Below are 25,796 nucleotides of genomic sequence, written 5' to 3'. Positions count from 1 at the left end.
ATCACCACTATCCATCTCCAGAATTTTTTAATCATTCCAAACTGAAACTATACCCATTAAATAGTAACTCCCCATTTCTCCCTCCTCTTAGCCCCTGGCAACCACCATTCTACTTTCTGTCTCTATGAATTTGATTATTCTCAGTATGTTTAAGTGGACTAACACAATATTTGTCCTTTTGTGTCTGACAGATTTCACTTAATGTTTTCAGGGTTCATCCATGTTGTAAACATGTATCAGAATTCCATTCCTTTTTAAGGCTGAAAATACTCCATTTTATTTATGATACTACATTTTGTTTATCCATTCATCCAAATGTTGATGGACATTTGAGTTGTTACCACCTTTTGGCTATTGGGAATAATGCTGTTATGAACCTTGATGTACAGATAATCTCTCCAAGTCTGTATTTGCAAGTCTTCTGGGTATACACCTGTAAGTGAAATTGCTGGATCATATGGTAATTTTATGTTTTATCTTTTTATGTTAAATTTTTACCAGTTTTAATTTGATAATTTTATTTTTAATTATTTTACTGTTTCCACAGCTCCTGCACCATTGTGCATTCCCATCAGCAGTGCACAAGGGTTCTGATTTCTCTACGTCTTCACCAACACTTGTTCTTTTCTTTTTTACTTTTTTTTTTGGTTGATAGCCATCCTAATGGATGTGGAGTGGTGTCTCATTGTAGTTTGATTTACATTTCCCTAATGATTCGTGATGTTGAGCATTTTTTCATGTGCTTATTGGCCATCTGTATATCTTCTTTGGAGAGATGTCTATAAGTCCTTTGTCCATTTTTTTTTTAACATCTTTATTGGAGTATAATTGCTTTACAATGGTGTGTTAGTTTCTGCTTTATAACAGAGTGAATCAACTGTACATATACATACATCCTCATATCTCCTCCCTCTTGCATCTCCCTCCCACTCTCCCTATTCCACCCCTCTAGGTGGTCACAAAACACTGAGCTGATCTCCCTGTGCTATGCAACTGCTTCCCACTAGCTATCTATTTTACATTTGGTAGTATATGTAAGTCCATGACACTCTCTCACTTCATCCCAGCTTACCCTTCCCCCTCCCTGTGTCCTCAAGTCCATTCTCTACGTCTGCGTCTTTATTCCTGTTCTGCCCCTAGGTCCTTCAGAACCTTTTTTTTTTTTTTTTTGAGATTCCACATAAATATGTTAGTTGTACAGTATTTATTTTTCTCTTTCTGACTTATTCTCTTTGTATGACAGACTCTAGGTCCATCCACCTCACTACAGGTAACTCAGTTTCATTTCTTTTTATGGCTGAGTAATATTCCATTGTATGTATGTGCCACATCTTCTTTATCCATTCATCTGTCGATGGACACTTAGGTTGCTTCCATGTCCTGGCTATTGTAAATAGAGCTGCAGTGAACATTGTGGTACATGACTCTTTTTGAATTATGGTTTTCTCAGGGTATATGCCCAGTAGTGGGATTGCTGGGTCATATGGTAGTTCTAGTTTTAGTTTTTTAAGGAACCTCCATACTGTTCTCCATAGTGGCTGTATCAATTTACATTCCCACCAACAGTGCAAGAGGGTTCCCTTTTCTCCACACCCTCTCCAGCATTTATTGTTTGTAGGTTTTTTGATGATGGCCATTCTGACTGGTGTGAGGTGATACCTCATTGTAGTTTTGATTTGCATTTCTCTAATGATTAGTGATGCTGAGCATCCTTTCATGTGTTTGTTGGCAATCTGTATATCTTCTTTGGAGAAATGTCTATCTAGGTCTTCTGTCCATTTTTGGATTGGGTTGTTTGTGTTTTTGATATTGAGCTGCATGAGCTGCTTGTAAATTTGGGGGATTAATCCTTTGTCAGTTGCTTCATTTGCACATATTTTCTCCCATTCTGAGGGTTGTCTTTTCGTCTTGTTTATGTTTTCCTTTGCTGTGCAAAAGCTTTTTAAGTTTCATTAGGTCCCATTTGTCTATTGTTCTTTTTATTTCCATTTCTCTAGGTGGTGGGTCAAAAAGGATCTTGCTGTGATTTATGTCATAGAGTGTTCTGCATATGTTTTCCTCTAAGAGTTTTATAGTGTCTGGCCTTACATTTAGGTCTTTAATCCATTTTGAGTTTATTTTTGTGTATGGTGTTAGGGAGTGTTCTAATTTCATTCTTTTACATGTTGCTGTCCTGTTTTCTCAGCACCACTCATTAAGGAGGCTGTCTTTTCTCCATTGTATATTCTTGCTTCTGTTATCAAAAATAAGGTGACCATATATGTGCGTGGGTTTATCTCTGGGCTTTCTATCCTGTTGTTCCATTTATCTATATTTCTGTTTTTGTGCCAGTACCATACTGTCTTGATTACTGTAGCTTTGTAGTATAGTCTGAAGTCAGGGAGCCTGATTCCCCCAGCTCCATTTTTCTTTCTCAAGATTGCTTTGGCTATTTGGGGTCTTTTGTGTTTCCATACAAATTGTGAAATTTTTTGCTCTAGTTCTGTGAAAAATGCCATTGGTGGTTTGATAGGGATTGCATTGAATCTGTAGATTGCTTTGGGTAGTAGAGTCATTTTCACAATGTTGATTCTTCCAATCCAAGAATATGGTATCTCTCTTCATCTGTTTGTATCATCTTTAATTTCTTTCATCAGTGTCTTATAGTTTTCTGCATACAGATCTTCTGTCTCCTTAGGTGGGTTCATTCCTAGGTATTTTATTCTTTTTGTTGCAGTGGTAAATAGGAGTGTTTCCTTAATTTCTCTTTCAGATTTTCATCATTAGTGTATAGGAATGCAAGAGATTTCTGTGCATTAATTTTGTATCCTGAAACTGTACCAAATTCATTGATTAGCTCTAGTAGTTTTGTGGTAGCATCTTTAGGATTCTCTATGTATAGTATTATGTCATCTGCAAACAGTGACAACTTTACTTCTTCTTTTCCAATTTGGATTCCTTTAATTTCTTTTTCTCTGATTGCTGTGACTAAAACTTCCAAAACTATGTTGAATAACAGTGGTGAGAGTGGACAACCTTGTCTTATTCCTGATCTTAGAGGAAATGGTTTCCGTTTTTCACCATTGAGGACAGTGTTGGCTGTGGGTTTGTCATATATGGCCTTTATTATGTTAAGGTAAGTTCCCTGTATGCCTACTTTCTGAAGGGTTTTTATCATAAATGGGTGTTGAATTTTGTCGAAAGCTTTTTCTGCATCTATTGAGGTGATCATATGGTTTTTCTCCTTCAGTTTGTTAATATGGTTTATCACATTGACTGATTTACGTATGTTGAAGAATCCTTGCATTCCTGGGATAAAAATATGGAATGCTTCACGAATTTGCGTGTCATCCTTATGCAGGGGCCAAGCTAATCTTCTCTGTATCGTTCCAGTTTTAGTATATGTGCTGCCGAAGCGAGCACCTTTGTCCATTTTTGAATTGGATTTTCTTTCTTGTTGAGTAGTAGGAGTTCTTTACATATTCTGGTTATTAACTCCTTATCAGATATATAATTTACAGGTATTTTCTTCCATGAGTTGCCTTTTCACTCACTTCATAGTGTCCTTTCTTGTACAAAAGTTTTTAATTTTGATGAAGTCCATTTTACCTATTTTTTGTTTTTGTTGCCTGTGCTATTGGTGTCATAGCTAAGAAATCATTGCCAAATCTAACGTTGTGGAGCTTCCCCCTATGTTTTCTTCTAAAGGAGTTTTATAGTTTAGGTCTTTGATCCATTTTGAGTTAATTTTTATATGTGGTGTAAGGTAATGGTCCAGCTTCATTCTTTTGCATGTGGATATCCAGTTTTCCCAGCACCAGACTGTTCTTTCCCCATCAAATCATCTTGGCACTCTTGTCAAAAATCATTTGACTGTATATGAAAGGGTTTATTTCTGGGCTCTCCATTCAGTTCATTTGTTCTGTATGTCTTTATGCCACTGTTTCACTGTTTTGATTACCATACCTTTGTAGTAAGGTTTGAAATCAGTAAGTGTTAAGTCCTCCAGTTTTCTTTTTCAATATTGTTTTACCTATTTAGTGTTCCTTGAGATTCCATATGAATTTTAGGATGCATTTTTCCATTTCTGCAAAAAACATCAAGATTTTCATAGGGGTTGCTTTGAATCTGTAGCTTGCTTTAGGTAATCCTGACAATACGAAGTCTTCCTATCCCTGAAGGTAGGATCTTTCCATTTATTGATATTTGTGTCTTTAATTTCCATCAGCAATGTTTTGTAGTTTTCAGTGTACATGTCTTTGGCCTACTTATTCCTAAGTATTTTATTCTTAATATTTGGTGCTATTGTACATGGAATAGTTTTCTTAATTTTCTTTTCCCAGATTGTTCATTGTTAGTGCATAGAGATGCAACTGATTTTTTTCTCCTGGTTTTGTATCCTGCAACTTTGCTGAATTTGTTTTATTCTAACCGTTGTGTGTGTGTGTGTGTATAGACTCTTGAAGGTGGTGGTTATTGTGCAGAATATGAGTTTGATGTGGATCCTTTTGGTATTATATTTTCTTAATGAGTAGATACACAAACACCAGTCTGCATTAATGCCCAAGATATTCATATATGATAGTCATCACTGAATTACGTATATTTATCTTTTCCTTTTTTTGGCATTTCAACTTTCTGACTTTTAAAAATATTATGTATTATTTCTGACACACAAAAGGATATGTTGACCTTAAAAAACAAAAGAGCAGGTTATTTTACCAGCAACATGAGTTTATTTGGGAATAGTAGACAGTTGTAATTCAGGACAAGCAAACTGTGACAAACCTTAGGCAAGTTTGGAGAACAGAGGAGAGGAACTTGATTTTGTAGAGGAAAGGAGGAAACTGGGGAGGGCTGTGGTAGCTGCAGGTGGTGGGAAGCTTGTTGCTAGTCAGAAGGAAATCTTGGCGGGGTCTGTAAGCTGTGGTGAGTCATATATGGGTGAGAGCTCCCCCTTCAGGGCTTTCTGACTCCATTTTAAATGAGGTTTCCTTTATTCTTTTTCACAGGTATAAAGGATAATCCATAAAACATTTCTATCCATGTCATGTACCAAAAAGAGCTCATTATAGCATGGTTCAGAGTTCAGCAAGAATTTCTCTAGATTTATGGCACTTACGGGACAGGATTTTTTTTTTTTAAATAGCCGGTCACAACCCAGTAGAATAAAAATGGAATGCCTAGAACCTTTATATTCCATTTGTTGTCAGGTTACTTTAGAATTCTGAGAAGAGTGTTTGTGAGTTATGAAGCCCTTTCCACAACAGAAATGGGTTGTGACTAAGTTATAAACTAGTACCAGTCCACTGATGCCCTAATTTCAGAAGAAAGAAATACAGTAGCTTGACCAAAATGAATCAGTCCTAGCTAAAGTTTCCCTTTGCCTCTCTATACTGGGCAGTCTTGGAATCAGAGGAACCCTATCTCAGTCCTCCAAAATTAAACTTTATGGAAGGAAATCCTCTTCCTATTCAAAACTGAGTGGGGGAGAATTCCCTGGCAGTCCAGTGGTTAGGACTCCGTGCTTCCACTGCACAGGTTTGATCCTTGGTCAGGGAACTAAGATCCCGCATGCCGCATGGCAGGGCCAAAAAAAGAAAAGAAAAAAAAAGCAAACAACTGAGTGGGTCTCTTTGCCTTATCAGAAAGATTTAATAATTAAATAAAGTAAGGAAATTGATTTGTTTGAGGGCCTGTTAGGATCCAAGAAGTGTACTGAGTACTTCATATACCTGTGAATCCCCTTTTAGAATAAGAGGCAGAACTGACTAACAACTAAACAGGTGGAGGAGAACACTGAGAGTAAGTTGTGTACGCCAATTACCCATAACACTAAACCTAGATAAATCTCTCTTAAGTTAGGAAAAGAACAAAATAAACCTAAATTAGAAGAAATAGATCATGAAAATTAGGAATTTTCCCACCAGCTGTTGGTGGGAATGTAAATTAGTATAGCCATTATGGAAAACAGGATGGAGTTTCCTCTAAAAATTAAAAACAGAACTACCATACAGTCCAGCAGTTCTACTTCTGGGTATTCTTCCAAAGGAAAAAAAAAACACTAAATTGAAAAGATATATGCCTCCCATGTTCATTGCAGTTTACAATAGGGGAGATACAGAATCAACCTAAGGTCTGTCGATAGATGAATGGATAAAGATACGGTATATGCATATAATGGCATGTTGCTCAGCCATAAAAACAAATGAAACCTTGCTGTTTGTAAAAACATGGACGGACCTAGAAGTCTGTCCACTTACTTCACTTATGCTAAGTGAAGTCAGAGAAAGACAAAGAATACTATATGATTTCACTTATATGTAGAATCTAGGAAACAAAACAAATGAACAGAACATAATGAAGCAAACAGACTCATAGATACAGAGAATAAACAAGTGGTTTTGCTAGAGGGGAGGGGGGTACAGGGATAAGTGAAATAGGTGAGAGAAATTAAGACGTATGAGCTTGTAGTTAAAAAATATATGAGTCATGGAGATAAATGTACAGCATGGGGAATATAGTCAATAATACTGTAATAACTTTGTATGGTGACAGATGGTAACTAGACTTATTGTGATCATTTTGTAATGTATAGAAATATTGAATCACTATGTTGTTCACCTGGAACTAGCATAGTGTTGCCGGTCAGTTTTACTTAAATTTAAAAATTAAAAAAAAAGGAAAGAAAATAAGGGCACCAGTCGATGAAATATATAATGAGTGAAAATGGCATTGCAGGTAGAGAGTGAATCATTAGTAAGTTAATATATTATGCCAATAATTATGAAAACTTAGATGAAGTGGGTAAATTACTGGAGAAGTTATAACTTACAGGAACTGACTTAAAAAGAAGTAAAAAGCTTGAATAATTATGTAACTGTTAAAGTAATTGTAGATCTGGGTAAAAAAAAACTTTCCCACAAGGAAAATAAAATGCCCACATGGTTTTACTGACAATTTCTACCAAACTTTGAAGAAATAAATCCCAAATTTATTCAGATTTCCAGGCAGTAGAAATATGAAATGGCCCCCAATTCATTCTGCAAGCCCAGTATAAACTTGGTATTAAAGCCAGAAAAATAACAAAAAAGGAAAATTAGGTTTATTTCAATCATGAATATGCACACAAAAATTCTAAAAAATATATTAACAAGTAAAATTTGATAATGTGTAAAAAGGTAATATATCATGACTAAGGTTCATAATGGGTTAAGGGAATTTTTAAAAATCCGCAGTATAGCGTACCATTTTAACACAATAAAACACAAAACATTTCAATAGATGCAGGAAAAGCATTTGATAAAACTCAAAGCCAGTTTGTTAAGGACAGTATTTCAGGCAATTAGACTAGAAGGAATTTCCAATTGAGTATTTAAAAAAAATATAAAACCCTATAGCAAACATCATACTAAATGAGAAATTTTAGTAGTATTCCCCTTAAAATTAAAAATTAAATAAGATGCCCATATTATTATTACTATTTGTTATTGGTAGTCCTAGCCAGTATAGCAAGACAAAAGTCTTAAGAACTGGAAAGGAAAAAAAAAAATTGTAGCAATTTGTCATTTATATAGAAAACCCAAAGAATCTATGGGCAAAATATTTTAGAAATTAAAAGTGAGAATTAATAATTTGCTAGGCCATAAAGTCTCAACAAATTTCATAGGTTCAGATTACACAGAATATGCTATCTGATCACAGTGGAATTAAGCTAGATATCAGTAACAAATAACAAAATTTCCAAATGTTTGATATTTAAGCAGTAGTCTTCTAAGTGAAAGAAAACTCAGAATTAGAAAGTGTTTTGAACCGAATGATGATGAAAATATTATATATGAGAACATATGAGCTTCCTGTGCTTAGAGGGAAGTTTATAGGCTTAAATGCATTTCTTGGAAGAGAAAGACTGAAAGCAAAACATAAATGATCTAAGTATTCATTTCAAGAAGTTAGAGAAAGAATTGCAACAATTAAGCCCAAAGGAAGTAGAAGGAAGGAAATAAGATCAGAATAGTTGGATACAAGCGGCCCTCTGTATCCGTGGGTGCCAGATCCATGGACTCAGCCAATCTCGGACTGAAAATGTTTGGAAAAAACTTGCAGATGCCATGAGTTTTAATAAGATACTTAACACCTCTGTGCCTTAGTTCTCATTTCTATAAAAATGATGCCTACCCCATAATTTTATCGTGGAAATTAATGTACATAAAATGCCCAGCAGTGCTGTAACAGAGAGAGTGTTGTCAGCCAATTCGTATTATTATTGTTATTATTGTGAGGGCTAAAAAAGATAACATACATAAAGTTCTTTATAAAAGTATATAATAAAGTAATTATTTAGTCAGTTTAAAAAAAAAAAAAGGAAGAAAATATCAGGGAAAAAATATTCCAGAAAGTTTCAAAAAGCCAAACTTCAATTTGCTACACACTGGCAACTAGTTACATAGCATACACATTCTGTTAGGTGTTACAAGTAACCTAGAGTTGATTTTAAATACACGTGAGGATGTGCATAGGTTACATGCAAATACTACACCATTTTATATAAGGGACTTGAGTATCTGCCAGTTTTGGTATCTTCAGGAGGTCCTGGAATCCAATACCCCACAGATAGCAAGGGACGATTGTGTTAGTAAAATTGGAAAATAAGGAAAAGACTAAACAGATATGGCTCCAAAGATATGGCCAATAAGCACATGAAAACCAGGACTTTAGCCACGTGCACAACTGTGTAGTCCTGGTTCCAGAGATTTTAGTTACTTTCAAGTTCAAAGTACTCCAACCCACCCTCCAAAATGATTGTAGCTCTTAGTTGTGCTGCTCTTCCTCTTGGAAGATCTGGTTTTTTTCTAGCCCAGTGTCCTGAAACCACCCACCACCCAGAAGAATGCTTTTTATGCCTGCTGAGTGGACAAGATGAGTAGGTGGACAGACTGTCTAAAGTGAGGAGGCTCTTGGTGTCTGGACTTGGGAATCATGCACTGGCAAGCAGGACTATTCTGGACCATGGCAAAGTCACCACTGAGTGTTCTCCTTTCACAGACATGCATTTTTAGACTGCTTTAAGGGGAGAATTAAATGAAACAGAACTAAAGCATGTCTAGGTGACCATTTGAAAAGCCTCTACTTTCAGTTCTGATACAGCAGCTGCCATTCATACAGCATTTATATTAGGAGTAAGACTAACATTTTCTAACATAGAAGAACTTGAAGGTAGCTAAAAATTTACATTAGGAACCTGTAACATTGGGAACTGTTTGTGGGGAAGTGTGTATTGAGTACCTGTGAAAATGAGTTTTCACTCAAGGCTGTCACTTGAGAATAGGCTCAAAATAGGTGTTTAGAAAAGGAGCTTTTATGTAGGGGAAGGGACGTCTGAGGTCAATAATGTGAAAGAAAGTGAAAAAGTGAGTGAACCTAGAGAAAGAGGGCTCTTTCCTTAGCCATGTTGAAGCATTAACAGAAGGGAGGTGCTAGATCATCATCAGAACACATTTGTTACATACACAGTGAGTCTTGCATTTTACACACATTTGCCTTACTCAGGTTTCAATTAAAATGAGCTCAGTAATCAAAAGGGAGTTTACATTTACCTACCACCTCTCCCATCCCCCAGATCCTTATACTTTCATTCCTCTAACTGAATGCACGGCGGGGAAGACTTGTGAAAAAGAAAGTAATAATTTAAAGAGTTTTCTAGTCGGTTGGAGAAGTGAAATGACTTATTCAGGTGGCAAGCAAGTAAGACAAGGATGTAAGACATCCTTGAGTAAGAAGTTGAAGACTGAATTGGAAGAATTGATTATTAAATTTTCCACAGGGTTGTAAATATAAGACATGTATATAAAACATTTGATGAGGATTTTAGGAATTTTCAAGGGTATTTTGACTTGTGTCTTATCCTTGAATAATTTGAAACCCCACCAAAATTTGAAACCAGATCTGGTTACATCAGACTTAAGAAACAGATTACAGAATTCTACGTTGATTCAATGCCATATTGTGAATTTGGTTTTTTTTCTTTATTTTTTTTTTTTTTTAATTTTTTTTGGCCATGCTGTGTGGCTTCTGGGATCTTAGTTCCCCAACCAGGGATTGAACCTGCTCCATTGGCAGTGAAAGCACCGAGTCCTAACCACTGGACTGCCAGGGAATTCCCTGTGAATTTCTTATAAGGAGTTCAAAGGGTCTTTTTTTTTTCCCCCCAGTTTGAACTCTAAAATAACATTTCTAAAAATAGAAGAACTGTTAAATCACTTACCTGAAGATAATGCTCCTTTTGAAGTGGTTCTTTTAGGCTTAAATAAATAGGGTTGGTTTTTATCTGTTTAAAAATGTGTGGGAGCACCTGAGATACTAAGATTTTTCCTTTTTGTGTATTTCCTTTGATCAAAGCAATTGTTTGAAAACTAATGAGCTTTGCCATTATATTATTCTGTCAAACTATTTTTAAAATTTTGTCCTGTAGTTACATCATGTAACAAAATGTTTTGTTGCTTAGCTCTTGCATTTTTAGGACAGTATGAGTAGAATATATGCTTTCCTTTTTTTTTTTTTAAATTAATTAATTTATGGCTGTGTTGGGTCTTCGTTTCTGTGCGAGGGCTTTCTCTAGTTGCGGCAAGCGGGGGCCCCTCTTCATCGCGGTGCGCAGGCCTCTCACTGTCGCGGCCTCTCCCGTTGCAGAGCACAGGCTCCAGACGCGCAGGCTCAGCAATTGTGGCTCACGGGCCCAGTCGCTCCGCGGCATGTGGGATCCTCCCAGACCAGGGCTCGAACCCGTGTCCCCTGCATTGGCAGGCAGACTCTCAACCACTGCGCCACCAGGGAAGCCCTATGCTTTCCTTTTTGTTAAAGCATACTAAACTCTCATAAGTTAAAGGAACAGTGAATTATTATGCTACTGTTTTTATTTTTCTTAGAATTCAAGGACTTAATCTGGATACAATATATTTTTCTTATGGAAATGTCACAGATCATGCTAGGGCTGTAGCAGCAGAAATGGGAAAAAAAGGTATCTAAAAGAGACATTATGATTCAGTAGAGAAAGCCTCTGGCTCTATTACATCCTCCTGGCTCTTGGTCCAAAAGCAGTGTTTTGTATTCTGAAGCCAGGTGTTAAACAGTATTCATCTATTTCAGGTTATCAATGATTCCTTTCAAAGTAAATGAGACTATATTAGGATAGAAATTTGAAAATCTTAAGTTGGTTTGGAGAAAATTTTCTGTTTTTCATTAGAAAATTTCCTTTCTTTACACTTACTTAGTTATCTTATATCCTTCTGCTAGTATATGTCACAAATATGATTCTGAAAATTAGAATATAGCTACTTAATTCTTGTATACTCGAATTTTTTTTTAAAGTATTATTATTTATTTATACATTTATTTATTTATTTATTTTTGACTGCGTTTGGTCTTTGTTGCGTGTGGGCTTTCTCTAGTTGTGGTGGGGGGGGGGCTACTCTTCGTTGCGGCGCATGGGCTTCTCATTGTGGTGGCTTTTCTTTGTTGCAGAGCATGGGCTCTAGGCACGCAGGCTTCAATAGTTGTGGCACGCGGGGGCTCAATAGTTGTGGCTTGCGAGCTCTAGAGTGCAGGCTCAGTAGTTGTGGCACACGGGCTTAGTTGCTCTGCGGCATGTGGGATCTTCCTGGACCAGGGCTTGAACTTGGGTCCCCTGCATTGGCAGGCGGATTATTAACCACTGTGCCACAAGGGAAGTCTCTCGAATTTTTTTGTTTAAAATTATTGCTTCTCTTAGAGATAAATACCTTACCATGTTAAATCTATATAAATTCTTTGGAAAGATTTGTAAATATAAAGTGGTTAGAAAAAGAGGTAAACTTTTGATGGTATTGATGACTGTTGTTTAGGAAGCAGTACTGATGGAGTGCCCTTTCAGTGTTGTGAAACAAGAACAGCAGAGAAAATGGATTGAAGAGTTGAACAAGCAAATAGAGGATGACCGCCAAAAAAAAGTAGAGGAAAAAATTATATCTTCAAAGGTAATTTATGAAGTTTTATCGCTATAAAGGGGAAAAAAAATAATTTCAGAGTCACTAATCATAAACTTAAAAGTATCCTGAAACTATTTGACAAGACTATTCAAATTATTCCATATTTGCTTTTGTGAACCTTTTGTTGAATGAATTCAGTAAGTGTGATTTTGCATAGCTTCTTGTAACTAACTTTTTAGAAATGTCCTAATTCTTTGAATTTTTCATATTCTCCAAGCTTAGTTGTCTAAATGTATATGGAATCAATACAGGATACAGTTTTGTTAGTCTTTATGATGCTTGTTCTGCTGTGTGGTGACTTTTAGAAATCATGTTTATTTGTCATTTGGGATTTTAAACGTAAGAAGAGTTGGAAGAGTTCTTAGCAGTTCTCATTTGTCGTGATTAGGGTGAGGAACATGACAGATGGGCAATACATTTTGATTCATTCAAGAGCTGTCCTGGTTCTCAGTCTCAGCTGTCCTCTCGGTCAACGCAAACACAACCAGAGTACTTCTGTGTCTCTCCGGACGCTCAGGACCTGGCTGATATCAGCAGTCTCTATACACCTGCAGCGGGAAGCCAGGTTGAACCTTCAGAGGAGGAGCGCGTAGCAAGACCTGTTAGAGACGTGGCTGTGGAAAGCAGTAAGAAAAGGAAGTAAGTGCCTCCTTCAGCACCTGTTGGTGTTTAAGGAGGTTTGTGTGCCACTTTAGGATTGTTGTTGTATTTGTATCTTAATTGGTTTCAGGTTTGGTGTTTTTCTTTACAGTAGAAATGACTAGTAGATACATTTCAAACAAAAATGACTTAGCACCTTGTTAAACCCACCTTTTGGGGGTTTTAAATAGCTAATGGATCTGTCTTGCCAGCTTTCTCCGTTCTATGACTGCTCTTTTGGACCCAGCTCAAATCGAGGAACGAGACAGGAGACGACAAAAACAGTTAGAACATCAGGTATTGCATTGTCGAATGTTGTTCTTTGCCTTAATCATTAGTAGTCAATGGCCTAGATACCTAAGTAAATGGAAATTAAAATTCCAGTATAAACTTACAGCACAGGCCCTGCACAGTCCTGTGATGAATCTAATCCCTACTCCAGCTGGCATTATATTAGAATTATACTTATGTTGAGAACCAGACAGTATCATGTAGTACAGCCACCTGCCTTCCAAGGAAGAAGGTCTTTAATGTTTAGGTTGTGTATCTGAAATGACACTAAATCTTAAGTTGGTATTGGATATTTTTTTCTCCAATTCTCCTGAATTCTGTTCAGGATGAGAATTAGTTCTTTGAAAGGGAAATAGATACAAGGGATTGAAGTAGAATTATGATTAAGAAATCTAATGGATTATATAAGAAAGGAAACTAAGATTAAAATTTTGTCCTAATTTTAGTCTAATACTAAAGGGACTTAAATGTCTAATAACTCGTCAAAACCTCTACTATATGAAGAATTTGGCTTAGTTAATATGGTTACTTGCAGTCGGTTAAGTGAACAGACATTCATAGCGCATCTGCTATTTTTACCAGGCACTATGCTAAGCACTGAGATTGTTTCTTCAGTTGTTTTTCTCTTAGTTCTTCTACGAGCCCTCCTGGGGTTAAAGAAGAAGCATGTAGAACTTGATGGGAGATGGGAAAAATACATTGGAAACCTGACATTTTAATTTAACTCATATATGTATTACTCTCTATATATTGATAAACATTTTTGAAACACCAGATGCTTTATGGATTTTTAAAAAATTTATGACTATAATTTATGTTACTGTTTATGACTAGAAAGCCATCACTGCTCAGGTAGAAGAGAAGCGGAAGAAGAAACAGCTCGAAGAAGAGCAAAGAAAGAAGGAGGAACAAGAGGAGGAGCGTCGCTTAGCACGGGAACAAGAAGAGATGCAGAAACAGTATGAAGAAGATATACTTAAGCAAAAACAAAAGGAAGTAGGTATTTATATCCTAACTGTAACATTTTAGAGTAAAAATGGGTGTGTTGTTTTTTGGTTTTTTTTTTTTAATTTGTTTTTGGCTGCGTTGGGTCTTTGTTGCTGTGCGTGGGCGTTCTCTAGTTGTGGCGAGCGGGGGGCTACTCTTTGCTGCGGTGTGTGGGCTTCTCATTGCTGTGACTTCTCTTGTTGCGGAGCACGGGCTCTAGGCGCGCGGGCTTCAGTAGTTGCAGCACGCAGGCTCAGTAGTTGTGGCTCACGGGCTCTAGAGCGCAGGCTCAGTAGTTGTGGCGCACAGGCTTAGTTGCTCCACGGCATGTGGGATCTTCCCGGACCAGGGATAGCACCTGTGTCCCCTGCATTGGCAGGCGGATTCTTAACCACTGTGCCACCAGGGAAGTCCCTGGGTGTGTTTTTAAAGAAAAAAATAACGAGAACATTTGCATGTGTTTTGAAATTGTGAAACTGTATGCAGAAACATTAAAGCTTTGCATAAAGAAGGTTTTGAAAGTAGGAGGGAAGCTGGAGGTTTTATTGTTTCAAATGATTGATTCACAAATGCTGTACTCCTTGCGTTTCTTCTCTCTGCTAAGAAGGAGGTCAGGATGAGTTATTACAGCATAAAACAAAAGTTATCCATTTGCTTGATTTTTAAATGTTTTCTAAGCAATGATTATTATATTAATAAATTTCTAAATACGTTAAGAGAAATGATTGGCCTTCCTGTCTGTATCCACTTGTGAACAGGAGCATTTACTTGCAGAGTCATTGGCTGGGATTGATGATAGAGTTTGTTGCTGTGTTAGAGGATTCCTCTGTGCTAAGTAAGGGTCTATTAAAAAGAGTAGATGTCTGGTTGGCTAGGAGAACCCCTATATTAAGTGGTACAGACTGCATAGGTACGGTGATGTCAAGTGCCATGTTTGAGTGGACCTGACAAAGAGCAAGTTATACAATGACATTGGATTGCCAAAGGTTCATGAGGTCTACAGAGCAGACCATACAGCACTCCCCCTGGAGCTGGGAGGTGGCGCTGAGAGACTGCCTTTTCTTGCCGTTTCCCACTTGCAACCTTTGCTTCAGAATTAGCTGATGAAGGTACAAATGGTTTAGGTTCTGATTTCATTATGTTGAATAGGCTGAGCCAACTACACCTATGAAATAACTACATACATGAAAAAAAATCAGTGTCATTTGCTTGAATTGCAAAAAATGGCCATAAATCTTGAGTATTACCTCTTATTATCTATTTTTTTATCTTAATAAAATTCAGGTGGAATTGACCATTGGTTTTAGAAGTTTTGAAAACTTCATAGAATGAGTAAAAGAGTGTTTGTATTTGTGGTCTAATACAGCTGTAGAAAAAGATACTAAAATGTAATCTGCAAAAGGGAAGGAACTTTGTTCTCTTGGCTTCTCTACTCCCAGTATCTTGAATAGTGCCTGGTACATAGTAGGAGCTTTGAAAATATCTACTGAGAGAAAATATTCAAGTCTGTATATGTTTGATAATTGTATTTAATTAACTTTGTGCACTTCAATATTGATAGGAAATCATGACTCTTAAGACAATTGAGCTGTTCCAGACGATGCAGAGAGCGCAGGAGCTGGCACAGAGACTGAAACAAGAACAGAGAATCCGAGAATTGGCTCAAAAGGGACATGACACTTCTAGATTGATTAAAAATCTTGGCAGTAAGCACTGGACTAGAATTTTATTTATAATATTTCTTGAAAATTTTAAATAATTGCCTATTTTTAATACCTTTAAACACCTGTTAACTAAATATTTTTTGAGGAATTTCAGACTTTGAACTAATGTAAATTTATAACGCTTACTTGGGAAATTGCCTTAAGGGTAGAACTAAATAATGTATAATTTTCAGTATCTTTTCACATATATTTTCTTATATTTTCCTCACAATAGGTAAAATGTATACTTTTTTACCCATTTTTACAGAGATACCCATTAAGTGATCTCCCTAAATTCAGTACGGGATAAGAATGCTGATAGCTTTTTGTAAGAAACTTTAGGCTAGCCCTTCTAAATTTTTATTGCAGTGTTTACACTGCTTGATTAAACTAAGAGTCTTGTGTGTATTTAGTTGCTGCTATGTCATTTTATCACATAACTTATTTCTCTTGCCAGTTGATACAATACAAGTGGAATATAATGCATCTACTGACAACATTGCAAATTCAAGACATGGCTTGGATAAAATCAGTGGTAAAATGAATACATATATCAGCTCTACAGCCTCTCCCAGGAAGGACACTAGTGTGCAAACGGGTATTGTATAAATTGTGATTTGGCTTAAAATTTACTTAAAATTTAAGTCACAATTAGAATTAAGTTAAATTAATTTAAAGTTTAAGGAATTTAAAGGAATTTGAGGTTTTCAGTAAGAGTTAGGAAATAAAGGTATTTCTTGGTTTTTAATTCCTCTATAGCAGCTTTATTAAGATATAATTTACATAGCATAAAATTTACCCTTTTAAAGGGTACAATTCAGTGTTTTTTTAAAGAGCACAATTCAGTTTTTATATTCATAGTTGTGCAACCATCACCGTAATTAATTTTAGAACATTTTTATGTCTCCAAAAAGAAACCCTGTACCCATCGACAATCATTCTCCATTTCCTCTCTCCCCTCTATTCTTGGGCAACCACCAGTCTACTTTCTGTCTCTCTAGATTTGTCTGTTCTGGACATTTCATATAATTGGAATCATATCATATGTGGTCTTCTCTGTCTGGATTCTTTCACTTAGTATGTTTGAAGTTTCATCCATATTGTAGCATGTAACAGTAAGTACTTCATTCCTTTTTATCACTGAATAATATTCCATTTTATGGATATACCACCACATTTTGTTTAGTCCTTCATCAGTTGAGGACATTTGGGTTAATTCTACTTTTTGGCTGTTGGAAATATGCTGCTGTGAACATTCATGTGCAAATTTTTGTGTAGACATAAATTTTTAGTCTCTTGGGGGAGAAGAGTAGCATTACTGAGTCGTATAGTAACTGTATGTTTAGAATATTGAGGAACTACTAAATTGTGTTCCACAGCAGCTGTACCATTTTACATTCTCACCAGAAATGTATGAAGATTCTAATTTCTTTACATCCTTGCCCATACTTACTATTCTCATGGTTGTAAAGTGCTCTCTCATTATGATTGCTGATGTTGAGCATCTTTTCATGTGCTTGTTTTAAATTTTTACATAACTGATTAGGTAATATCCATGTTGGGTATCATTATCATAGGTCTCCATGCTTACTATGAATCCTTTCAGCCCTCCACCCATGTGTCTAGGAAATATTTTTTCTTTTTTTAAATAACTTCCAATAAATCTTTTCATTTTTTTTGTAAAATTGAGATATAATTGACACATAACATTAGTTTCAGGTGTATAACATAATGTTTGATATCTGTATATATTGTAAAATAATCACAATAATGAGTCTAGTTAACATTCATTACCATACAGAGTTACAGTTTTTTTTCTTGTGATGAGAACTTTGAAGATTTACTCTCTTAGCAACTTTCAAACATACAGTACAATATTATTAACTATAGCCAACATTCTGTACATTACATCCCCAGACCTACTTATTTTATAACTGGAAGGTTGTACATTTTGCTCACGTCCCAACCACCCTCTCTGGCAGCACCAATCTGTTCTCTGTATCTATGAGTTTTTTTTTTCCACCCAGATTCCACATATACCTGAGGATCATATGATATTTGTCTGTCTTTTTGACTTATTTTACTTAGCATAATGTCCTTCAGGTCGATTCATTTTGTTGGAAATGGCAAAATTTCATTCTTTTTTATGGCTAATATTCCATTTTGTGTATATACGCGTGTGTGTGTGTGTGTGTGTACGTGTACGTGTACACACAGTACATTTTCTTCATCTATCAGTAAACACTTAGGTTGCTTCCATTTGTTGGCTATTGTAAATAATGCTGCAGTGAACAAAGGAATGCATATATTTCTTTGAGTTAGTGTTTTTATTTCCTTCAGATAAGTACCCAGAAGTGGGATTGCTGGATCACGTGGTTCTATTTTTAATTTTTAAGGAACCTCCAATACTGTTTTGCATAGTGACTGCACCAGTTTCCATTTGCACCAACAGTGCACAAGGGTTCCCTCTTCTCCACTTCTTCACCAGCTCTTATTTCTTGTCTTTTTGATAATCGCCATTCTGACAGGTGTGAGGTGGTACTTCATTGTGATTTTGATTTGCATTTTCCTGATGATCAGGGATATTGAGCATCTTTTCACATATCCCTGTTGGCCATCTAGATGTTGTCTTTGGAAAAATGTCTATTCAGATATTCTGCCCATTTTTTTTTTTTTTTTTTTTTTTTAATAATATAGGAAAGACATTTTTTTCCCTTAAGTGTGGTTTTTTTTTTTTTGGTTGTTTTTTTTTTTTTAAGATTTATTTATTTATTGATTGGTTGATTGCTATGTTGGGTCTTCGTCTCCGCGCGAGGGCCCTCTCCAGCTGCGGCAAGCGGGGGCCACTCTTCATCGCGGTGCGCGGGCCTCTCACCATCGCGGCCTCTCTTGTTGCGGAGCACAGGCTCCAGACGCGCAGGCTCAGCAATCGTGGCCCACAGGCCCAGTCGCTCCGCGGCATGCGGGATCCTCCCAGACCAGGGCCCGAACCCGTGTCCCCCGCACTAGCAGGCAGACTCCCAACCACTGCGCCACCAGGGAAGCCCCCTCTGCCCATTTTTTAATTGGATTTTTTTTTGCTGTTGCATTGTATGACTTCTTAATACATGATACATGATTTGCAAATATATTCTCCCATTCAGCCTTTTCATCTTGTTGATGGTTCTTTTTAGTTTGATGGAGTCTCAGTTGTTTATTTTTGCTAACGCTACCTTTGCTTTTCGTGTCAAATCCAAAAAGTCACTGCCAAGACCGGTGTCAGAGAACTTACTGCCTATGTTTTCCTCTAGAAGTTTTATGATTACAGGTCTTACATTTAAGTCTTTAATCTGTTTTTAATTCATTTTTGTGTAAGATGTAAGATAGTGGTCAAGTTTCATTCCTGTGCATGTGGCTGTCCATTTTTTCCAATGCCATTTATTGAAGAAACTGTTGTTTCTCTTTGGCTCTTTTGTTGTAAAATCATTGACAATATATGCATGGGTTTATGTCTGGGCTCTCTCTTCTTTTTCACTGATCTATGTGTCTGTCTTCATGCCAGTACCATACTGTTTTGGTTACTACAGCTTTGTATTACAGTCTGAAATCAGGGAGCATGATGCCTCCAGCTTTGTTCTTCTTTCTCAGAGTTGCTTTAGCTATTCAGGGTCTTTTGTGGTTCCATACAAATTTTAGGATTGTTTGTTCTGTTTCTGTGAAAAATATCATTGGAATTTTGATAAGGATTATATGGAATCTGTAGATTGCTTTGGGTAGCATGGTCATTTTAACAATATTAATTCTTCCAGCCCGTGAGCTTGGAATATGTTTCTATTTATTCGAGTCGTCTTCAGTTTCTTTCATTAATGTCTTATAGTTTTCAGTGTACACCTCCATGGTTAAATTTATTCCTAGGTATTTTATTCTTTTTTATGCACTTATAATTGGGATTGTTGCAGTTGTAAATGGGATTGTGTTCTTAATTTCTCATTCTGACAGTTCATTATTAGTGTATAGAAATGCAACAGATTTTTGTATGTTGATTTTGTATCCTGCAAGTTTACTGAATTCATTTGTTATTTCTAATAGGGTTTTTTTTTGGTGGAGGCTTTAGAGTTTTCTGTATATGATATGTCACCTGCAAATAGTGACAGTTTTACTTTTCCCTTACAAATTTGGATGCCTTTTCTTTCATTTTCCTCCCTAATTGCTCTCACTAGGACTTCTAATACTATGTTGAATAAAACCGGTGAGAGTGGGCATCCTTGTCTTGTTCCTGGTCTTTGAAAAAGTTTTCAGCTTTTCATCATGGAGCATGATGTTAGCTGTGGGTTTGACATGTATGGCCTTTATTATGTTGAAATACTTTCCCTCTGTACCCACTTTGTTGAGAGTTTTTATCATAAACCATTGTTGAATTTTGGCAAATGCTTTTTCTGCATCTGTTGAGATGATTATATGATCTTTATCCTTCACTTTGTTAATGTGGTATATTGATTCTGTTTGCTTTTGGATAGAACGTTCTGTATATACCTGTGAAGTCCTTCTGACTTAATGTATCATAAAAGGCTATTTGCTTATTGATTTTCTTTCCAGATGATCTATCCATTGATGTGAGTGGGGTATTAAAGTCTCCTACTATTACTGTATTGCCATCTATTTCTCCCTTTAGGTCTATTAATATTTGCTTTATGTATTTCGGTGCTCCCATGTTAGGTCCATAAATACTTACAAATGTTATATTTTCTGGTGGATTGACCTCTTTAAATGCCCTCCTTTGTCTCTTGTTACAGACTTTGTTTTAAAGTCTATTTTGTCTGATATAAATATAGCTATTCCCACTTTATTTTGGTTTTCAGTTGTATGGAATATCTTTTCCCTTCTCTTCATTTTCAGTCTGTGGTGTGTCCTTGTATCTGATGTGAGTTTCTTGTCGGCAGCATATAAGTATCCATTTAGCCATTCTTTCTCTTTTGATTGGAGAATTGAGTCCATTCACGTTTAAAGTAATTAAGGATAGGAATGTATATATTGTACTTTTGTTAATTGTTTTCTGGTTGTTTTGTAGTTCCTCTTTGTCCCTTCTTCTCTTCCTTGGTGTTTTGATGACTTTCTTTAGTAGTATGCTTAGATACCTTTCTCTTTATCTTTTGTGTATCTACTATAGGTTTATGCTTTGTGGTTATCATGAGGGTTACGTATACCAACTTTATAACAACTTAAGTTTGAATGCAATCTAAAGCTCTACATTTTTACTCTTCCCCTTCATGTTTTATGTTTTTGATGTCACATTTTATATCTTTTTTACTTTGTGTGTCCCTTAACTATTTATTGTATTTATTTTTACTGCTTTTGTCTTTGAACCTTCATACTAGCTTTATGAGTGATTTATGAGATTTATGAGTGAATAATCCACTGCCTTTAATATTAACCTTTACAGTGAGATTTATACTTGTATATGTTTTTCTGTTGCTAATTATAGCACCCTTTCTTTTCAGCTTAAAGAAGTTCCTTTATAAAACCAGTTTAGTGGTGATGAACTCCTTTAGCTTTTGCTTATCTGGGAAAACACTCTTTCTCTCTCCTTCAATTCTGAATGATAACTTTGCTGGATAGAGTATTCTTGATGGAAGTTTTTTTTTTTAAACACTTTGAATATTTTATGCCACTGCCTCTGGCTTGCAGAGTTTCTGCTGAAAAATCTCGTAGTCTTATGAGGGTTCCTTTGTAGATAACAAGTTGTTTTTCTCTTGCAGCTCTTAAGTTTGTCTCCTTGTCTTTAACTTTTTTGACATTTTCATTATACTGTGCCTTGGTATGTGGGTCCATTGGGTTCATCTTGTTTAGTGTTCTCTGGGTTTCCACAGAGCTTTCTTCCCCAAGGTGAGGGAAGTCTTAAGCCATTATTTCTTCAGATAAGTTTTCTGTCCCTTTTCTGTCTCCTTCTGGGCCCCCTGTAATGCAAATGTTAGTTCACTTGATGTTGTCTCATAAATCCCTTAAGCTGTCTTCACTTTTGTAATTCTTTTTTCTCTTTGCCACTCTGATGAATTCCGCTACCCTGTCATCAGGTTCATGAACTTTTCTTCTGCTTCTATTAGTCTGATGTTGGACCCCTCTATTTTTCAGTTTAGTTATTGTATTCTTCAGCTCTGTGGCTTCTGTTTGGTACTTTATTATATTTTATCTCTTTTGAAGTTCTCACTGTGTTTATCCATTGCTTTCTTGAATTTGGTGAGCATCTTTAGGATCATTACTTACTTTGAACTCTTTATCAGGTAGATTACTTATCACTTTTTCATTAAGGTTCTTTTATTCTTTCATTTGGAACATGTTCTTCCTTTGTTTCTTCATTTTTCTTGACTCTCTTTGTCGGTTTCTTTGCATTAAATGAACAGCCACCTCTTCCAGTCTTGAAGGAGTGGCCTTGTGTAGGAAATGAACCTTATCATTCAATCTTACCCTAGCTTTTGGTTGTATCTCAAGCCTTTGTGATTGTCCGTGTAGCATATTCTATTTTTAATAGCTCCCAGTGGTTGAGGAGGTGCCAGGACTTGTCAGTGTCCCAAATCTAAGCACCTAGATTCAGGCTGACTGGAAGCCAGACTTGCAGGCAGTCTTTTAAAGTATACAAGTATATACAGTCCTGTGGGACTGCAAGCATGAGCTCCACTGGCCATCAGAGCTGGGCGTTCTGGAGGTGTCTCCTGGATGGCAGTAGCAAAAACTGGGGCTCCAAACAAGTGTATAAGCTCTTTTCTGGGAGACGTCAGCAAGATGTAGTGAGGCAGAGGATAAGTGCAAAGATGGTGTCCAGCAGCCTACGTCCCTGAGAGCACCTCAGTAGGCCTCTAGATGCATGCCAAACCTGAAGCCTGCCCCTCAGGCCAAAGCTCCAGGATAAGCAGGTAGACCTTTTTCATGGAAAGATAGGGTGTATGTGTTTCAGTTTCCTGTTTGTGTAGTGCCCTGGGGGTGGTAACATGCCAATAATTTTCAATTGTTATAGTCCCATGGGACCCTGGAACACAAGCCCCTCTGGTCACCAGAGCCAGGCAATCAAGAGACGTCCCCCAGGCAGCAGCTGCAGAAACCAGGGCACAAGACGTAAAACCTGGGGCACCAGAGACAGGTAAGAGCTCCCCTCCAAGAGATAATGGAGGACTAGAGCATAGCTGAGAGTATGAAGATGGTGCTTGACCTCTAAGGTGTCTGGAAAGGGTTACAGTCAGCCCTTAGATATGTGTTTAATTAGGAGCCTTCCCCTCAGGCTGTAGCTATGATAAGCTAATAGGCTTCTTTCACAGAGAGACTAAACTCCTGCATCTGTTTTCTTTTGCTGTGCCCTGGCAGTAGTAGCTGTTTAAGAACTCTTTCTCCATTGGTTACAGTCCTGTAAGCATAAGCGCTGGGCCACTATAACCAGGTGATGTAGAAGTGTCCCCTGGTGGCAGCTGCAATAATTGGGGCACCTTGCAAGGGTATAAGCTTTTTGGGAAATACTGGAAGGCTGGAGTAAGGCAGAGAAATAATGCAAAGATTGCATCTAACGGTTTCCATTCCCTGAGAGCTTGTCCGTAGGCCCCTAGATGTGTACCAAACTAGAAGCCTACCCTTAAGGCCAAACCTTTTGGAGAAGCAAATAGGAATCTTTCTCAGAAAGACTGGGGTTTGTTTCAGCCTGCTATCCATGCAGTGCCCTGGGGGTGATAATCTGCCAAGAACTGTTTCTCTGATTGTTAACAGTTTCATGGGACCCAGGAATGTGACCCGCCCTTCCCCCCCCAACCCCTGCCTCCAGAGCCAGGCCATCAGGGGGCATCCACTGGGCAACAGCTGCAAAAACCAGGGCACCAGATGCACGTAAAAGTTCCCCTTCAGGAGATACTCGCTAAAAGTTCCCCTTCAGGAGATACTCGCGCTCTGAAATGGGATAAAGGGAGCGGGTGAAGATGGCGTGCACCAGCTATAGCAAGGCAGAGGGTGAGTGTGAAGATGGTACCTCCCCCCACCCTCCCCCCCGCCCGTTTGAAGCTGGGGGTGGGGAGTGTAACAGCGGGGCAGGGGCAGCAAGTTGGTAATAAAAGGCTTAGTGTTTTTTAATTTTTTAAATTTTATTTATTTATATTTTTTTGAGTATAAACAACATTTATTAAAGTACTTCTTAAAATTACAGAGTGCTTAGAGAAAATTCTTACAGAAACATCTGTAAGGAAAATAGTTTTGGCTAGTATTCAAAATGGCAGTAGTTCTTAGTATGCATCTACCTGTACTTCTCCCACCTCATTTTTATTCATTCTTATATAATAAACACTTACAGTACAATGTAAGGTATTCCTTATTTCAAACTTTCAAAGGTATTTTTCACCTGCTGACTTTAAAACTTTGGAGGAACTTGACTTAAATTTTTAAACTGTCACTGCAAGGTGAGTTCATCCCACTGCTTCATTTCGGTGAGGAGAGCCTGTCTTGAGTTCAAGCTTTTGTAATCCTTGGAATAGTCCAAAACTGCATAAAAGCCAATTTATGAGCTATCCCTTTATATATTTATTTTATTGGAGTATAATTGCTTTACAGTATACAACGAAGTGAATATTGTACACTTTGTTGTACAACAAAGTGAATCAGCTATGTGTATACATATATCCCCTCCTCTTGGACCTCCCTCCCCTGCCCCCACATCCGGCCCATTTAGGTCATCACAAAGCACCAAGCTGAGCTCCCTGTGCTATACTGCAGGTTCCAACTAGCTATCTGTTTTACACATGGTAGTGTATTTATGTCAAACCTAATCTCCCAATTCATCCCACCCTCCCCTTCCCCACCCTGTGTCCACACATCCATTCTCTACATCTATGTCTCTATTCCTCCTCTGGGAATAGGTTCATCGGTACTATTTTTCTAGATTCCACATATATGCATTAATATACGATATTTGTTTTTCTCTTTCTGACTTAACTTCACACTCTGTATGACAGACTCTAGGTCCATCCACATCTCTACAAATGACCCAATTTTGTTCCTTTTTATGGCTGAGTAATATTCCATTGTATATATGTACCACATCTTCTTTATCGAGTCATCTGTCAGTGGACATTTAGGCTGTTTCCATGACCTGGCTATTGTAAATAGTGCTGCAATGAACACTGGGGTACATGTGTCTTTTTGTTTTGTTTTTAAACATGTATTTTTTTATTTATTTTTGGCTGCATTGGGTCTTTGTTGCTGTGCGTGGGCTTTCTCTAGTTGCGGCGATGGGAGCTACTCTTCATTGTGGTGCACGGGCTTCTCATTGCAGTGGCTTTTCTTGTTGCAGAGCATGGGCTCTAGGCACGCGGGCTTCAGTAGTGTGGCTCGCAGGCTTTAGAGCACAGACTCAATAGTTGTGGCACACGGGCTTAGTTGCTCCACAGCATGTGGGATCTTCCCGGACCAGGGATTGGACCTGTGTCCCCTGCATTGGCAGGAGGGTTCTTAACCACTGTGCCACCAGGGAAGTCCCATGTGTCTTTTTGAATTACAGTTTTCTCAGGGTATATGCCCAGTAGTGGGATTGCTGGGTCATATGGTAGTTCTAGTTTTAGTTTTTTAAGGAACCTCCATACTGTTCTCCACAGTGGCTGTGTCAGTTTACATTCCCACCAACAGTGTAAAAGGGTTGGTTCCCTTTTCTCCACACCCTCTCCAGCATTTATCGTTTGTAGATTTTTTGATGATGGCCATTCTGACTGGTGTGAGGTGACACCTCATTGTAGTTTTGATTTGCATTTCTCTAAGGATTAGTGATGTTGAGCATCTTCTCATATGCCTCTTGGCCATCTGTATGTTTTCTTTGGAGAAAAGTGTCTATTTAGGTCTTCCGCCCATTTTTGGATTGGGTTGTTTGTTTTTTTGATATTGAGCTGCATGAGCTGTTTGTATATTTTGGACATTAATCCTGTGTCAGTTGCTTCGTTTGCAAATATTTTCTCCCATTCTGAGGGTTGTCTTTTCCTCTTCTTTATAGTTTCCTTTGCTGTGCAAAAACTTTGAAGTTTAATTAGGTCCCATTTGTTTATTTTTGTTTTTATTTTCATTACTCTAGGAGGTGGGTCAAAAAAGATCTTGCTGTGATTTATGTCAAAGAGTGTTCTGCCTATGTTTTCCACTAAGAATTTTATAGTGTCTGGTCTTTAATCCATTTTGAGTTTATTTT

At 37.3% G+C, this 25,796-nt stretch overlaps 1 protein-coding gene and 1 non-coding gene across 3 annotated transcripts in view; one reads left to right on the top strand and one right to left on the bottom strand.

Annotated features, from left to right (window-relative positions):
- The window catches only part of CCDC66 (coiled-coil domain containing 66), a 50,073-nt gene that overhangs the window by 15,763 nt on the left and 8,514 nt on the right, over positions 1-25,796 (top strand). For both annotated transcript variants that reach the window (XM_068558778.1, XM_068558777.1), the window contains exons 9-14: positions 11,859-11,990; positions 12,391-12,641; positions 12,854-12,938; positions 13,767-13,928; positions 15,481-15,625; positions 16,080-16,220. In XM_068558778.1, coding sequence (XP_068414879.1) covers positions 11,859-11,990; positions 12,391-12,641; positions 12,854-12,938; positions 13,767-13,928; positions 15,481-15,625; positions 16,080-16,220 — 916 coding nt within the window. The remainder of the gene's footprint in view (positions 1-11,858; positions 11,991-12,390; positions 12,642-12,853; positions 12,939-13,766; positions 13,929-15,480; positions 15,626-16,079; positions 16,221-25,796) is intronic.
- LOC137774353 (U6 spliceosomal RNA) lies at positions 3,296-3,402 on the bottom strand. The gene has a single exon (XR_011075874.1). It is a non-coding gene; the product is annotated as a U6 spliceosomal RNA (small nuclear RNA).

This window comes from Eschrichtius robustus, chromosome 12 (assembly GCF_028021215.1).
Source record: "Eschrichtius robustus isolate mEscRob2 chromosome 12, mEscRob2.pri, whole genome shotgun sequence".
Classification (NCBI taxonomy): Eukaryota; Metazoa; Chordata; class Mammalia; order Artiodactyla; family Eschrichtiidae; genus Eschrichtius; species Eschrichtius robustus.
The sequence above is the reverse complement of the archived record's forward strand: the minus strand, read 5'-3'. Positions and strand labels throughout refer to the sequence as shown.